The 15,236-nt window shown below is 34.2% G+C and overlaps 2 protein-coding genes across 6 annotated transcripts; both read right to left on the bottom strand.

Annotated features, from left to right (window-relative positions):
* Nucleotides 1–554: 554 nt before the first annotated feature.
* LOC129297733 (ion channel DMI1-like) lies at nucleotides 555–10,041 on the bottom strand. 5 transcript variants are annotated; one of them, XM_054936092.1, is made up of 13 exons: nucleotides 9,499–10,041; nucleotides 8,704–8,772; nucleotides 7,992–8,609; nucleotides 7,520–7,702; nucleotides 7,302–7,361; nucleotides 7,008–7,211; nucleotides 6,229–6,477; nucleotides 5,915–6,013; nucleotides 4,223–4,417; nucleotides 2,537–2,629; nucleotides 2,176–2,445; nucleotides 1,751–1,975; nucleotides 555–635 (listed from the first exon to the last, which is right to left on the bottom strand). In XM_054936092.1, exons 1-12 carry the CDS (start codon nucleotides 9,976–9,978, stop codon nucleotides 1,757–1,759), a joined length of 2,739 nt encoding a protein of 912 aa, XP_054792067.1. In that variant the 5' UTR covers nucleotides 9,979–10,041; the 3' UTR covers nucleotides 555–635; nucleotides 1,751–1,756. The 5 variants fall into 5 exon arrangements, with proteins under 5 accessions (XP_054792067.1, XP_054792066.1, XP_054792064.1 ...); XM_054936091.1 differs by lacking the exon at nucleotides 555–635 and adding an exon at nucleotides 1,241–1,636; XM_054936089.1 differs by lacking the exon at nucleotides 555–635 and having other exon boundaries at nucleotides 1,241–1,975.
* A 2,907-nt stretch (nucleotides 10,042–12,948) lies between these two features.
* On the bottom strand, nucleotides 12,949–15,180 carry LOC129297736 (uncharacterized protein At5g49945-like; the record flags this gene model as incomplete). The annotated part of the gene is given in 6 exon segments (XM_054936095.1): nucleotides 12,949–13,320; nucleotides 13,323–13,473; nucleotides 13,575–13,747; nucleotides 13,750–13,777; nucleotides 14,339–15,114; nucleotides 15,117–15,180. Coding segments are annotated over 6 exon segments (1,269 nt in total), but the record flags the coding sequence as incomplete, so codon positions are not given.
* Between the last annotated feature and the right edge of the window lie 56 nt (nucleotides 15,181–15,236).

The following is a 15,236-nucleotide window of genomic DNA, read 5'->3' as shown; positions in this document are numbered from 1 at the left end:
AACTAATGTTCTCTGCAAATATGGCAACAATTATATAATGTAAACCCATAACTAATATTGTTTGATCCTCCTTCATGTAAACCCCCCCCCCAAAAAAAAAAACCGTAACTAATAGGGTAAGCTTATTCTAAGAAAACTAAAATCACACAAGATTCATCGGAAAGAATTAAAATTTGTTGGACTAAGAAGTGATTAATTCAATTAGTTAAGATGTTAAATCAACTTATTTTGAGATCTTAAATTCAAGTCTTGACATGTGACTATATGTGAGGCCATCATTTAATAACGGTCCCATGCAGCAAGAATTTGGATTAGTTCAAGTGAAAAATAGTAATATCTCAAGTTTTACAGATACTGAGCGAAAGAACCAAAAAAAAAAAAAAAGGAAATAAAATCTGTTGGAAGGCAATGGCTTGTCACCTGATAAACACACAGTAGATTAAGCCTTTAGAGAGTATTATTAAAATACTCTGCTTGTACAAAGCTTGAAAAGGCTAACACGTAGATTAAGTACTCCACATCATATGGCTGTTGAGTTTAAGATAATGAGTTCCATTTGAGATAAGATCTACATTGGTGAAACTGTTGATGAGAGAATCATAAAGAGAGATGGAGAAATAACGGAGGCGGGGTTCCTATATAAGAAAGAGAATTATATAAAACATCCAAAAAGATCACGTGAGAGTGATATAAAAACAAGACAAGTAGGGTCTAAATAGGTGAAATCATAGAAGAGAAAATAGTCTAACATATATTCTCATATATTCTCTCCAATCCCAAATATAGGAATTCGTTAACGAATTCATAAAGATTAAGAAAACTAGGTAAATTAATTATATGTAAAAAAATGTGTTTGATTTTTTTAAAATATCCCTCCTTTTAATTATTTATATTTGAGTATTATCAACATTGCTTGTATAAGAACCAAACTATATAATAAATTGGGAGGAAAAATTATGAATATGAAAGACATCGGAAATTGAGCAATGAGCACTTGCATCAAGGATCAAAATAAACACCCAAACTAACTCCTAGATCTAGGATTTGATAGGGTCTATAAAAATAAGAGAGGTAGAAATAATTCATATCTGAGATAACAAGAGATGGGTTCCATAAGAGTGAAATCATTATAGAGAAAATAATGTAAGAGAAATATGAAAATAAGAGCAGTGCCTTCAAAGAGAGAAACATGAGAGATATTACGTTTGAAGAGCTTTAGCCCAAAACTCAAAAAAAAAACAAAACAAAAAATGAATTTCATATACATGGGTGTGTCAGTTTGTATCCCAGATACAGCAAAATCTTTCACTTTGTAATAAGTCAAAAGTTTGTTTCTACATATTTGTTGGAGACTTGGTGCTAACTTTACCACTTGGACTACCCTCAGCAACTAATATCAGTTTGGGAAGATTATTCCAGACTTACTTGAGCATGCGGATGGGAAAGAAAGAATAAATCGCCATAACATGGCTTCTTTTGATCCCCCCAACAGAAGGGGAAAGAAAAGATTATTTCACATTACAAATTGAAGTAATGTTGCAAAAGAATTTCACTGAAGAACAAAACACTAACTGTTATCTTTGGATTTTCTTGCATCAGCATCATATCATCAGATTTTACATTATCAGTTAATTGCCTGTCCCAATTAGCATGCAAAGAGAAGGTTAACTACGTTCCGGTGTCAAGAAAGGTAAGGTTACTGCAAGTATCCAGTCATCACAACTTACGGAACTTGAAGGATGGTACTAACCCCTTGTCAATCGCCTGAGGCTATGACTACAAAAACGTCATCAAGTGACCATTTTCTTGGTACTGACTTTTCTGGAGGGTTGATTATGGCACGATCTTGGTTAGCAAGGCGGTAGCCAATAACAATCTCTCCTCTTTCACGAGCTCTGTTCATTATATCGTAAAAACAAAGTTCTTCTTGGTCAAACAAATAGAATTCCGCTGGCTTAATACACATCTCGTTGCCCTGCCACAGAAAGAAGAAAGATCCAAATTGGGCTATTTTAAACCAAAACATTTAAAATTTTGGCGAAAAGGTAAAAAAAAGAAGAAATTCAAACTAAAAACTCAAGGTTAGAGGATTGGCAATTTCAGAAAAATTCATCTATCAAGCAAAGTATATGACCAAAGCAAGTGAAGGATTTCAAATAAGGGCCCAAAAAATACCTCCTCTGCAAATAATTCCTCAAGAACACGATTGATTTGCTTGTCTTCAGCCACCATAGCTAGCGCCATACTAACCAGCTCATTTGATAACACATAATCGCTGATTCTGGAAACAGACACTAGATTTCTAGTCCTAGAATCCAAAATTTCACTAATTATAATTGATTTATCTGAAGCTTGCTGCATTTCACGGATCCAAGAGCTGTGAGAAAACCCAGATAACCTCAAAGAAGTACTTGACTTTGAGTCTTTGTAAGGTAGACGTCTTGACTGCAAAGCAGAAAAGGAAAAGGAAGTTTCTTTTAGAATAAGAGTTTTACAGTAGTCAGTGACATGAAAAATATGATAAGCAAAGTTGTACCTGTATGTCACGAATGAGTAGAAGGGTGGCTAGAGATCTGGAATCAGAATGAGCAACAGAGTCCTCAACTGATTCATCTGCAAGAATAAGGATCTGTCCTCAGAGTTAGTATACAGTTAGAAAAAGTTTCCATTTGAGTGTTACAAAGTTAGCAGTTCTATTTAATGTTCCAAATTCTATTGTGCCAGATGTTATCTTATTGTGTTTGATCATCTCTAGTAGTTTTTTAGTCAAACTCTATAACTTTTAATACAAAAAGGTTTGGAATTTTGTTCATAAATTCATGTTTTGAGAACAAATTCTAACAGGACTAGACTTTAGTATGTTTCCTTATATCTTCGCTATGAGGTTTTGCAATAAAACCACGTGTAACAAATTATAAGGCCCAATCATGTGACACTAAGTTGTAATAATCATACATTTCTCTCGTATATTTATTGGAGAACCTGATAGCAAATGCATAAAACTATATATACGTTTTCTCCTTTTGTAAATTGTTTCGAAAACAGGAAACAACTACTGTCTACAAAAATTTTGTCAATACATGTTTTTAAGGTAACAAGTTTGAAGCTAGCAAAATCATAAATGACATTTTAGTAAATATTAACCTATGATCTCTTTCCTATTATTTTATATTGTATATTTTAAATAACGTTATAAGAACGATGTGCTCATATAGCAAAAATGCAACACCACATAGACATGTTAATACATCAAACTCAACTTCAAAATATATACAACCTAGTCAAACCCATAACATGATACTACAACGTACAAAGATAAACAGCAAACATATACACAAAATCATGACGCACTAAAGGGGGGAAAAACTGACACACTTAATATGATACATAACACAAACATGTATTAAACATGAGAAGCAATGTTACACATGCTCAATGCATGTGCATTGATACAACACAATGTGGTATCATATGCACAAATGTGCATGCATGCATCCACTTACCCTTGCAAGTGCATGCACACACAAATGACATGACTTTGTACATGCATATATGAGTGCAGACACACACGAGACAACATCAAGAGTATGTATACACATACAAATAACAACACCTAACATGCATGCACACAATACAACATAACACATGGGCGCACCACAAAAGATGTCAAATTTGAGTCAAACAATTATTTTTAAAATTGTTTCAAAGCAAAATATTCAAACGCACTCAATTTTTAAAATTTTTAAACTTGTTAAGATCAAATTATCCAAACATGTTTGCTAATTTTATTTTTAAATTGTTTAGAAATGACTTTAGTTGGTTGTTGATAAAGAATAATGATATTGAGCAGTCCATATGGCCAAACTCACTTAGTAGGATAAGACTTTGTTGTTATTGTTGTTTGGAAATGACTTTGGGAAACTATTTTTCAAAATAGTAAAACAAAAATAGAACCAACATGCCCTTAGAGTTACTATCCGATCCATTATAATAGAACTTGATTATTCATCTCATTATAGAATAACTCACTTTGGTTTAAAATCACACTTTATGGTCGGCAACTCATGAGACTAGTAATGCTAAAATTTATCCATACATTCCAGGTTGAGCATTGAGCTAGGAAACAACAAGCAGCCTTGCCCCATTAAGTAGGGTTGGTTACATAGATTAATGATGCCGTTGTTCTCTATCAAAAATAAGAGAAGAGGATTTTTAAACTTACTGAATCAAAAGTCTCCAAAGGAAGAGACTCCAAGTGCCGTCTAATCACAGCATTTCCCTCCCGATGGACAAGTTTGACATTCAGTAGCCCAGAAACAGCAAGTCCACCATCAGCAAGCTTCCTTTCTCTTTCTTTTTCAGGAACCTCATTAAACATCCACAGTTCTGAGCCTGGAGCCAATAATGCCTCAAGAACCTAAAACATGCTGAATGATCAATTAAGGAATTTAAGGGGAATGTGAAAGCTAGAATCTAGGCAAAGAATTTATGGGATGTGGGTAAATTTACATGTATGTGAAAATCTACCATCATCATAGAGTCCATCATTGGGGATAAAGTACATAGTTCACTATGGCAATTTGTTTTACAGATTCAAGATTTGCATACAAACTCTTGGATAGAAGATTTCTGTGCATGCGAGTGCGCTGTGCTTGCATGTGCGCGCACTTGTGTGCCTTGACTTCAATCAATATTTTGTTGGACAAGATGGAAAAGCATAAAATGATCTGGTCAAATTGTTTTCAAGATTCCCCCATTTTTAATCTAGTATTAGTTATTCATTGAATAGTACTCCCTCCGATCCTGTTTATAAGACCCTACCCATTAGTCCTTAATACAAGCCCCTTTACTAAATTTAATGAAATATTCATGACACATTTTCAAAAATGCCCTTAATGATACAGAAAGCCTACAAGATAATTTGAAATCATATGATGTGTTGTCTCATGGAGAACACACTAATTGAAAATACTCACATGAAGAGTTGGAATCACGCCTAGGATCTCTCAAACAAAGAACTCAATGTCAGGATTATCCAAAAAGCCGCATGGTATTCAACCCTAAACACCGATAAACAACCAAAGCTTGTAAAAAGAAACTTTATTCCATATGTTCTCCCTATGCCATCTAAATTTGAGTAGTATTTAAAGAAATAAAAGACTCCTAATTCAACCAAGACCCTCTAAAAATCCTAATATGAAAACCCTAATGGATAACTTAAGCCTAAAAGCTTATAATAGGCTATTAAAGCTTAAAATACTAAATAAATAAAATACATGAAAAATAAATACGACAATTCAATAAAAATAGAAAAAACTTGACTCAATTAAACTAAATGGACTCTAGTAGCCCAAATATTATCTCCATCTTCTTGACTCTCCCACTCTCGATGCCATTATGGATGCCACCTTGGAAGTCTTGACGGAAGCCACATTGGACACCACTTGTACTCCCATCATTGTCTCTTTCACTCTTGGCTTTTCCATCCTCTCCATCTCTCTACCCAATTAACTATACCAATCAAAGAGTTGTTTAGGAAAGTTGTTACAATTTTTGACATTTAACTACTTTTAGCAAATTTCCTTAATCTCATGAACCTTGTTAATAGGGTCTTATAAAAAAGACCAAGGGAGTAGACCGCTAGAAAATTTAAAGTTTCTGCCTTTGGCATACGTTTCTAGCTAGTTTTGTGTCTCCTAAAACAATCTTTGATAAAAACATTATCATGCTCAATCTTCTTTAGTAATTTAATTGATATCAAGATTTTTAAACGCTGGCATTAAATTGACCTTGTATTATGTGGTAAAAGTATAAGTTAGGTCTTAATACACATCAAACTGATTGGTGTACTCCAATTTATTAAACAGAGAAGGATGTTAAAGGTACTTTGGAAGAGCACAATATAGAGAATTACCATAATCATATCATCAATATCACGTCGCCAGCCACAAAATAATATCTTCTCTGGATATTTTGGTGGATCAGGTATCCTTAAGAAATGACCTTTGCGTACCTGTACAAATTATGAGATTAAAACAGTGTATTAATAGTTATTGTGACTCTCTGGCTACAGAAATTATGACAAAAGTGACCCAGAAATCATTTAATAGAAAAAGCAAAACCATGCCCAAAATGTCTATTACTATAACCACCTAGACATTTCACCAACCAGCAAACATACCGAATATACACAGTGCAGCAATATAGAGTTTAGAATAGAAAGATAACCTCTGGAAGAGGTCCGGGAGCATAAGTGTCATCATCCTCAGCTATAACAAGAACTTCATCCCCTTGTCTCATGATATAACTATCATCTGGATTTATAATAATTTTCCCCCTTTCTGCAGCCACCTTAATTCCACAGGGTATTGCATCAGCAAATGAAATTAGTACATCTTTAAAACATAAACCATCCAGTTCAGGCCATCTTTTGATGTAAAACTCAGCGTTCTCAAACCCCAGTATATCTTCCCATATCTGGCCAAGACAGGAAAACAAATGAAACGACACTTTAAGATTCCAAAAAGGTTACATGGAAATCTAATACAATAGAGAACCGCAAACGCAAAGTCCATCACATTCATGGCATTATTTATACACAAAACAGCTGGTCACTTCCCCTATCTAGACAACAGCAATTCTTTTACAAAGAGCACTTCAAGAAATTAGCAAGTTAGCAGGGGGATCAATATATTATATAAAATTAGAATAAGTTGCACTGTTAATTCACTACTAATTGATTAATTGATGTGATTGTTAATTTTTCTTTTTTCCATGTTATCCTTAAAAATTTGAATCTGTAAATGCACAGGGCTGCAGTTAGATAAGAAGAACTTCTGGACTTTACTTAGCAAGCATATTCTAGTTAGGTAAACAAGTAGAGCAGAAAATAGGAAGACCTCATCGTGAGATGAGTGAAGCAGGACTTATTCACTCATCTCCTAACCCCAGATATAGGACCACCCATCTGAATAAAGCTTAATAAAGGGATGCAGTTTTTTTATAACCTGTGCAAGGCCGGGCTGCAAAGCACACTGAATCATCAGACGTCCAATTACATCATGTGCAACTACTGTTTCAATAAGTTCTCCACCCACAAGTTTGACCAGCGGTTCATTATCAAGGTCACTCATCTCCACCACAACATGGCCCGTTAATCCCTCCTTTACTCCTGTGAGGCTAAGAACAACTCTCAATGCACGTGCATCACTCTGGAGACAGATATGCATAAAACAATAAGAAAGGAGAAATTCCTCAAAGGTTAATGTCACCTAACAGGTCAGATGAAATAGATAAATGACCTGATCAGCATTTTCATCGGAAGCCAATACAATGATTGCACGAGCCTTTGAAACTGAAACCTGAGACACAAATATTCAATGTGATGAGAGTAATTAACAGGGCAAAAGTTAGAAAAGAAAAACCAACTAAACAAATATTCCTTGCACTTAAGCAGTCAAAAGGGTTTGGTTAAATATAACACATGCCTAAATGATAGAACAAAAATACCCATTAATACCTTCTTTAAGTCAGCCACTATAAGAGGACTGCCACTTCTACATATAACAGATGTTCCCATGAAGTCAAATTCTAGCTTTGCTATGTCAAGCTCCATTTCCTCCTTTTCCTTTTCTGCAAGCACCACTATAACGCCACCACCTACACTCTTGTTCGCTATTGCCAGCTGCTTCAAAAGAGAACCCTGCAGTTAATTATAATTTATTAGCTTCTATTTTTCGTTTATATTTTAAAAGAATATTACATATGCACTCTTAAAAAAACAACTATTACAAAGAACAATGTTTAGCATGCAAATATTGTGTATAGACAAGAAATCCAACTTTTAGAAAGAGATAGACAAGACAGAGATGAAACAATATAAGATATGTCGCAGCATAAACTATGCCCCCCCAAAAAAGGCAGTCAACATGACATTCTGAGCTAAATTACAAATATATATATATATATAGACAAAACACTGAGCAGGTTACCAATTTGTCACTCCACCCCAGAATGAGTACGTGGTTCATTTCAATAACTTCACTCTTCCCTTTTCTGAGTGAATCCACCTTCTCTGATATAGCATCTGAAACCAGACCTAACATCATAGCAAATATCAGCATGCCACCTGAACTAATAGAGACAGAGACTATCCTCTGCCCAGTCCCTTCTGTTTCAGCATGATTTCCTGAGTCAGCTACATAAGTCCAAGAATGCCATAGAGCTTCAGCAAAGCTACCACCAGTCACCGCATACAATGCTAAACCACCAAATCCTATAAGAAATAGAGTTGCAAAGAGAAGTGCAAGTAGCTTTGCATAAGGATATATGGAGAAAAATACATCTACCATATAAGCAATTTTCTTCTTTAATGGTACATCCTCCTTGTTATTCTTATTTCTCATGAAGAAATTGATTATTCGAGGAAGGTAGTCAAGATATTTGTACAACAAAAATGGCAAGATGAGTGTGGCCACCACAATGTACAAAGCAACTTTTCTACTGTCGGTGTTGTAGATGTTATAAAATGAAACATCATCTTCTTCTAAAGAGCCCCTTCCATCCTTATGACAAATATCATTTTCACAACATAGGATAATTTTCTCACCCTGCAATTTAAGCAATTGTAGATATGGATAAATAATCTATCCAAGAAAACTAAAATCGGAGACAGCGTTTGATTTTTAAGAAGACAAAACATACCTCCAGTTCTGCAAGCCTATACTGTAGATAAGCTGAATAAGGTACAAAAATAATACAAGTGAAAATGAGCTGCAACAAACAAAAAGTACAAATTATATTTAAGTCCTGACAGTTACCTTATTTCATAAAGTAATAAGAGAAGAAGTGGGAAGCCAAAATTATAGGTTGAGTCAAATATAGTCTCTATCACTTATGCATATTGAACGCAAGCCAATGCTGCAACTAAGGTATTTGAATGAAATCCAGCATGAAGATGATGTGATTATATGAGGAAACATTGCTGACAATTATTTCATTCAAGATCCACAGTAGGAAAGATATCCCGTGCGGATTGTCATGCCCTTTGCACAGGAGTGTCCCCAAGTGATCCATGGTAGCAAAGGTTGTTGTTAACTATTACATGCCAGAGGAGCTTTTCCTTCCAAAATCTAATTGAGAGAAAAAAAGAAGAAGAAGTTTCCAGATACTTTCTCAGCAGAAGCTGGCTAGAGATTCTTTTTAGTTAATGATAAAAGAATAGCTCCTTCTCTTCCTATCCACCCCCGGGGGGGGGGGGGGTAACTCCGTGGGGAACCAAGGGGACAACCCAAAATATATATATATATATATATATATTTCCCCTTCTACCTCCTCTGAAATCAAGAAAAGAATTGAGGTTCTTACTATAGAAGAAACTATGTGTGGGGGTGTGTGTTTTTTCAAGGTTCTCTTACTTAAACGTGATTCCTCTAAACTAAAATGGGCAAACACAACCAAAAAGGAGAAAACAATCCCAAATGCAGACAAATCACTGACCAAATACAATATCGAAGAGTGGTTATTCTGCTGGGGCCTCCTAGAGCTGGAGTGCGCCGGCAAAGTAACTATCGAAGTAGAAGCAGATGAAGAAAAAGTTGAGGATGTAGAATAAGAAGAAGAACTGGCAGGAGGAGCTGGAACAACTGAGCTATTTCCCGCCTTTTTCAGGTTCCCAACCATCTTGGGACCCATCGAATTCGAGAATTCGAGCTTCTGAACCTTGTCGGGTTTGACTGTGGTTCTTTTCCGTCTCGTGGTCCCCAGAAAAGAAGGGTACTTCCATTGCTCATTCGGAAAATCACCATTACCGCTTGCAGGGCTTCCATTCTCAATAGAAACTCCGAGATCGAACCTTCGGTTAGTGGTCGAAGTCGAAGTCGAAGAAGGTATTGAAAGTGTCTTAGGTCTCTTCAATGGTGGCCTCTCTAGCTTGTTATTGTTAAGGCTGACACTCGAATCTTCATTGCCCGCAGGCATTCTTCAGGAGGCGAGAGGGAGGAGAGAGAGGAGAGAGAAGGTTTACTGGGCAGTGATCGTGAACTTCTGCGAATTAAAGAAACATAGCTGAGATCGACAGGATGTTGATGGGATTAAATCAGAGAAGTAAATATTAAATTTAAATAAAATGATGAAATTTTAGAATATACACTCTTCTTCACAGTGCTCACTAAAGTCAAAAATAAAAGTCAAATCTTAAAAGTTAAATTAAAAAATTTAATTAAATAAAAATTAAAGCTTTAAAAATTAAATTTTTTTAAAATAATCAGACTCAAAAACCTAATTCTAATAAATTCTGTAAAAAAAGATTGAGTTTAAATAGCCCTACAAGCCTGGTTATTTTACACACACACATATTTGATTGATAATGATACAATTTATTATTAGTAATGAAAAAAAATTATAGAGATAATTAACATTGAATCTTCACCTACATTTTTAACAATTGAACCTATATTTGAGGTATTTAATATTTTATTTTTAAATGATGATAAGAAATATTTAGATTTACATTGATAAAAATTTTAATTTTCATCTTAAATTTAAAATTTTAAATTTTTATCAAATTTTATGTTAAATTTTATGTGAGATTTTAATTTATTTTATATTAAATTTTAAAATATTTTATTTAAATTAAAATATTCAATTTTTTTTAAAAAGAGGGTTTAAGGACCCGATCCTAAGCTCTTTAAATAAACGTCAAGCTTCAAAATTAGGTTAAATTTTAGGATAATCAGACTTTAGAGTTTGAACTCGAACTTATCCTAATTTTTACCTCTAAAGCTCGTTTTAATTTAGGATGCGAGATGTGAATTGAGAAGAAATAAAGGAAAAGGCTATATAAATAATAATTATTAATTTATTAATAATTATTTTTAGATATGTATATATAATGTATTTAAAGACTGTTAATACCTTTTGCTTTGTGGGAAAAGGTACTAAAATAGAATCTTCCATCTTTAACCTTCTTTAATATTGGATTATTTTTTTTTTTGTATGTAATTAGTATATATGTAGGCACAAAATTCAGATTTAATAGCTGAAGACTTTTCTGGAAAAAATTTAAAAAAAAAAACTGAAAACTTGAACTATTTGTTGGCAGTTCACTTGTTTGGAAATTTGAGATTCAATTAAATTAAATTAAAGAATAAATCTCTTAATTAAAAATTTTCATTAATTTTGAATAAATGTTTAATTCTAAAATTTATGTGGATTTGTTGTAATAAATTTGGAGAGATATGAGTGCAATTTACTCCTTTTAGTTTTAGCCAAATAAATTAACGTAACTTTTAATAATATGGTAAAAAAATAAAAATAAAATCAAAATTGGAAAAATTATATAGAAGAGATAAAAACAAAAAAATTAATATTAATATTATTGAAAGAGATACATCCTAAAACACGTTTACTATTCTTATAATTAACATTATTTATTTATTTTTAGTTCAATTTGATTCCTCTTCTCTACCACTAATTCAAGTTGATTGATGCTAGAAGTGAATATTGAACTAATTTAGTTAATTAATACAATAATCAAAACCAAACAAAAAGTATTTGGATCAACGTCATTGATGGAATTGGTTAAGTGTCTCAAAATTATTATATTTTTTGTGGTATATCTAACACTTGCTACATTGCTAGCTGGCATAAAAGAGCTGTTTATAATTTATCAATATATATATATATATATATATATAAAGAGTCGATCCAAAGGCAGAGATGAAGTTGATGTTCATAGTTTATCAATAATACATCATTTTTATAAATTATATATTTTATATTCCTCGCTCAAAAGTATAAAATATTTTTAATTAAATTTTACTTTTCAATAAAATAGTTACATACGTTTAAACTAATCTGATTTTTTCATATTTACTCATATTAAATAACTTATAATAAATATAAAGTCATTATCAATAAGGATATTTTAAAAAAAAATAATTATTACACTTTAAAAATTAAAAATACATTACATTTTTAAACATATAACTCCTTATATTTTTTAATGAAAAGAATATATACTTATATTATATATATATATATATATTTTTGGTCTATATATTATATATTGCAACATCGATATTATGAATATACACTTATACAGTAACATTATTCCATGTATTTCTTTTCTTTTCTTTTCTTTTTTTGGCAAATTATTCCGCATGTATTCAGTGGTTAAGAATATGAGGTACTTGTGGGCCATTAACGAAGATGACGTGGAAGGTAATGGCGGTAAGGAGTACGGGAGCAGAACGCTGCCCTCTTTCAAATTTCGGTTTTTTCAGTTTGTAGATTTTCCACCCAAAACCCAATTATTGCGATGTGGTTTCCCCAAGGAATTTACATATATTAACCCTTTTCATGGTAACATATATTTTATAACCTGTCTATCTCAAAAATACATTAAAATCACGTTTAAGATGTGTTTTTATCAAATTCAAGATAGTCCAAGTAAACTTTTGTTAGATATAAACTAAAAATCAAACACATGCTGACTCTTGAATATGATTTAAAAAAAATCCAAATGATTCTATTATTTACTATCTAACTAATAATATATCATCAATCAATACTCTACAATAGCATAAAAGCTCAAATGTTTTAAAAAAATTATAAAAACCAAAAAGAAGAACAAATCATTTGGGGAAAAAGAGAATAAAACCAACCATCCCAAAACCAAATAAATCCCTCGTTTTGTAAGATCAATTAAGTCTGATTCGATTTAATTTTGATTGCAAAAAAACAAACAAACAAAGAAGAAGAAGAAGAAGAAGAAGAAGAAGAAGAAATAATCAAATCACTGCCAACACCTTTAACCTTACCCAAAGATCTAGCCTATAACCAAATCTGACACTCTTGTCTAGCCATCCAGCTATGTCAAGCTTCGGATTGCGATTCTCATTTAGTCATTTGTGACTATTAAGTAGATGCTGATGTTCAACATTTGACTGCAAAAGAAATATAAAAGGGAATATAATCTTGTCGCCCAGGAACAATGACTATCATAGGAGCAAAAGAAAAAAAATGTAAATATATTTCAGAATTTCAGATTTTGTTCCACACAAAATCTTATCAAGATGCAGGTATGAATCTCTAGCTAAATTATATCAGTCATGCAAACTACAAAACTGCAATTTTATGAAGGTCGAAGGGCAGATTGGAACCTTCTATGATTCTGAAGGCATGGTCCTGGCAAGAACATGAGATTTAAACGTGAACCGGGAGACTTGAGAGACTTCAAACACTAGGAACCACGGGTCATTTTCATCCTTGGCATGGCCTTTTTCGTCTGACGAGTACGCTCTTTCACTTCTTTCTTCGGATAGCCTCTGCACTGAGCTTCGCCTCAGCCTCTTCCATCATCTTTTTCCTTTCAGCCTTTTTTCTCTGAATGGCTTCTTGCCGGGCATTATGAAGTTCCTTTTGTATTTCTTGAGCAACCTTTAATCGGGCAGCCTCTGTCTTGGACCGAGCCTGCATAACATCAGAGTCAATCATGTACCATATGTTTAAGTGATCATGAAAAACAAGTTGTGTGTGCGTTGTAATCTGATAATTAAGGCGAATCCACCAACCTGAGAACTTAATTTATATCTTCCGATCAAATCAATGTAATAAGGCACAAGAGCCAGCAGTCGTGCTATATCAGCCATGTTGTTAGCACCTGGAAGCACAAACTTGAACACCAACACCTTCCTGTGGATAGCTGGGTGTTGATCAGAGAAATGTATAGAAATGAAACTTTTTCAAATTTCTCGAAAGCTTTGTCACCGAATACCTGTACCATATTGATTAAGTTCAACTTTTTGCCCAAGAAACAAATTTAACTTCGACAAAATAATAACTGCACTGCTGATCGAAGATACATTTTTCTACTTGCAGAAAGGCCCACCAAGAACATTGGGTTCTAGGGGATCAAGGTCTCAATATTTGCAGATTCATTTTGCAAAGTAAATTCTCTACATTCATAGACGCATTCAATCATTTAGAGAGTGCGCAACACAAGTTCACATCGAATCTCTTTAACAATTTTCTCCTTTTACGTTATCACTCTTTATAACCATATTCTCTTTTTCCATGATCCCACTCCAAATAAAGTTCATGAGTGTTCCTCCTTACTTCGATACACATTGACATGCAAACATTCACAATCAATAATCATACCATTCAAACTAAAACTTTTTTTTGTTTGGGGGGGGGGGGAGACTCTGCACTGAATTGAGCATTGAGCAATCAAACAAGTTCAAACTACAACAATCAAAATTCATAAAACATGATGCAAAAAGCAGACCATATGATTTCCTTACTAGTAGTATTCTTAAACAAAATAAGTCCAAACCTGGTCAAGCACCGCCTCGGTAATCAAATCAGCAGCCACTTCTTTTGATTCTGAAATAACAGCCAATTCCTCAGCTACCCACTTTTTCCCATTCGGAGGCGAAAGAAGACTCGCAAACCTCTGCAAATCCCTCTCATCCTTCTGCATAGATTTTGCAGCTTTCTTCTTTGCCATGGCAAACACCACGTGGTCCATAGCATCCTCATTCATGTACGCCTCAAACGTAATCTCGTCCCTAGTGGGCACGATCATGTTGTATATTCTCGATAACAGATCCTGCCTACTCTTCAACTCTATCGTAGCCAACAGCCCCTGGCAATACCTTCTACCGCTGGCGTAGAACTTGAATATCGTTTGCCCTTCTTTCAACAACAATGGAGAGTCATCACCACCTTCCCCAATCCCCACAAGACTAAAATTCTTCTCGAAAATTGAATCCTTGGCAGCGAATTGCGCAGCCCAGGCAAGAGCGATATTCTCGTTCTCGCGCTTCCCATAGAAGTAATTGACGGCAAATATGATCAGAAAACCTCCGCAAACAATCTCAATCCAAAACGAACGCCAACCCTTGACATTCTCAGGCTTCGGAGAAACAGTTGATTCCGAACTATTGCTAATAGGTTTGGCATTTCCCTTAGCAGTAGGAGTGTCCGAAGTGGGTTGCTCAGTCGGTAGGCCTTCGAATTCATCTTCGTCCCAGAAATCAAAGGCTGTCGCAGTAGGCGAGGTCTTGGGAAGATCCGAAGCTGGGGACTGAACATCGGAGCGAAAATTCGGGATGGATCCGGGTCAGGAGTTTCGGGATTAGGAGGGGTGAGTTTGGTGGTGTGAGATTGCGTTAACGGGAGGTGATAGGAGAGAAGTGGGATCGATAGGTTGGTCGTCGGAGCCACCTTCG

The sequence above is a fragment of the Prosopis cineraria genome, unplaced genomic scaffold (genome assembly GCF_029017545.1).
Source record: "Prosopis cineraria cultivar Desert tree isolate PC_DT_omini unplaced genomic scaffold, ASM2901754v1 PC601, whole genome shotgun sequence".
NCBI classification, from domain to species: Eukaryota; Viridiplantae; Streptophyta; class Magnoliopsida; order Fabales; family Fabaceae; genus Prosopis; species Prosopis cineraria.
This window is presented reverse-complemented; position numbering and strand designations above follow the sequence as displayed.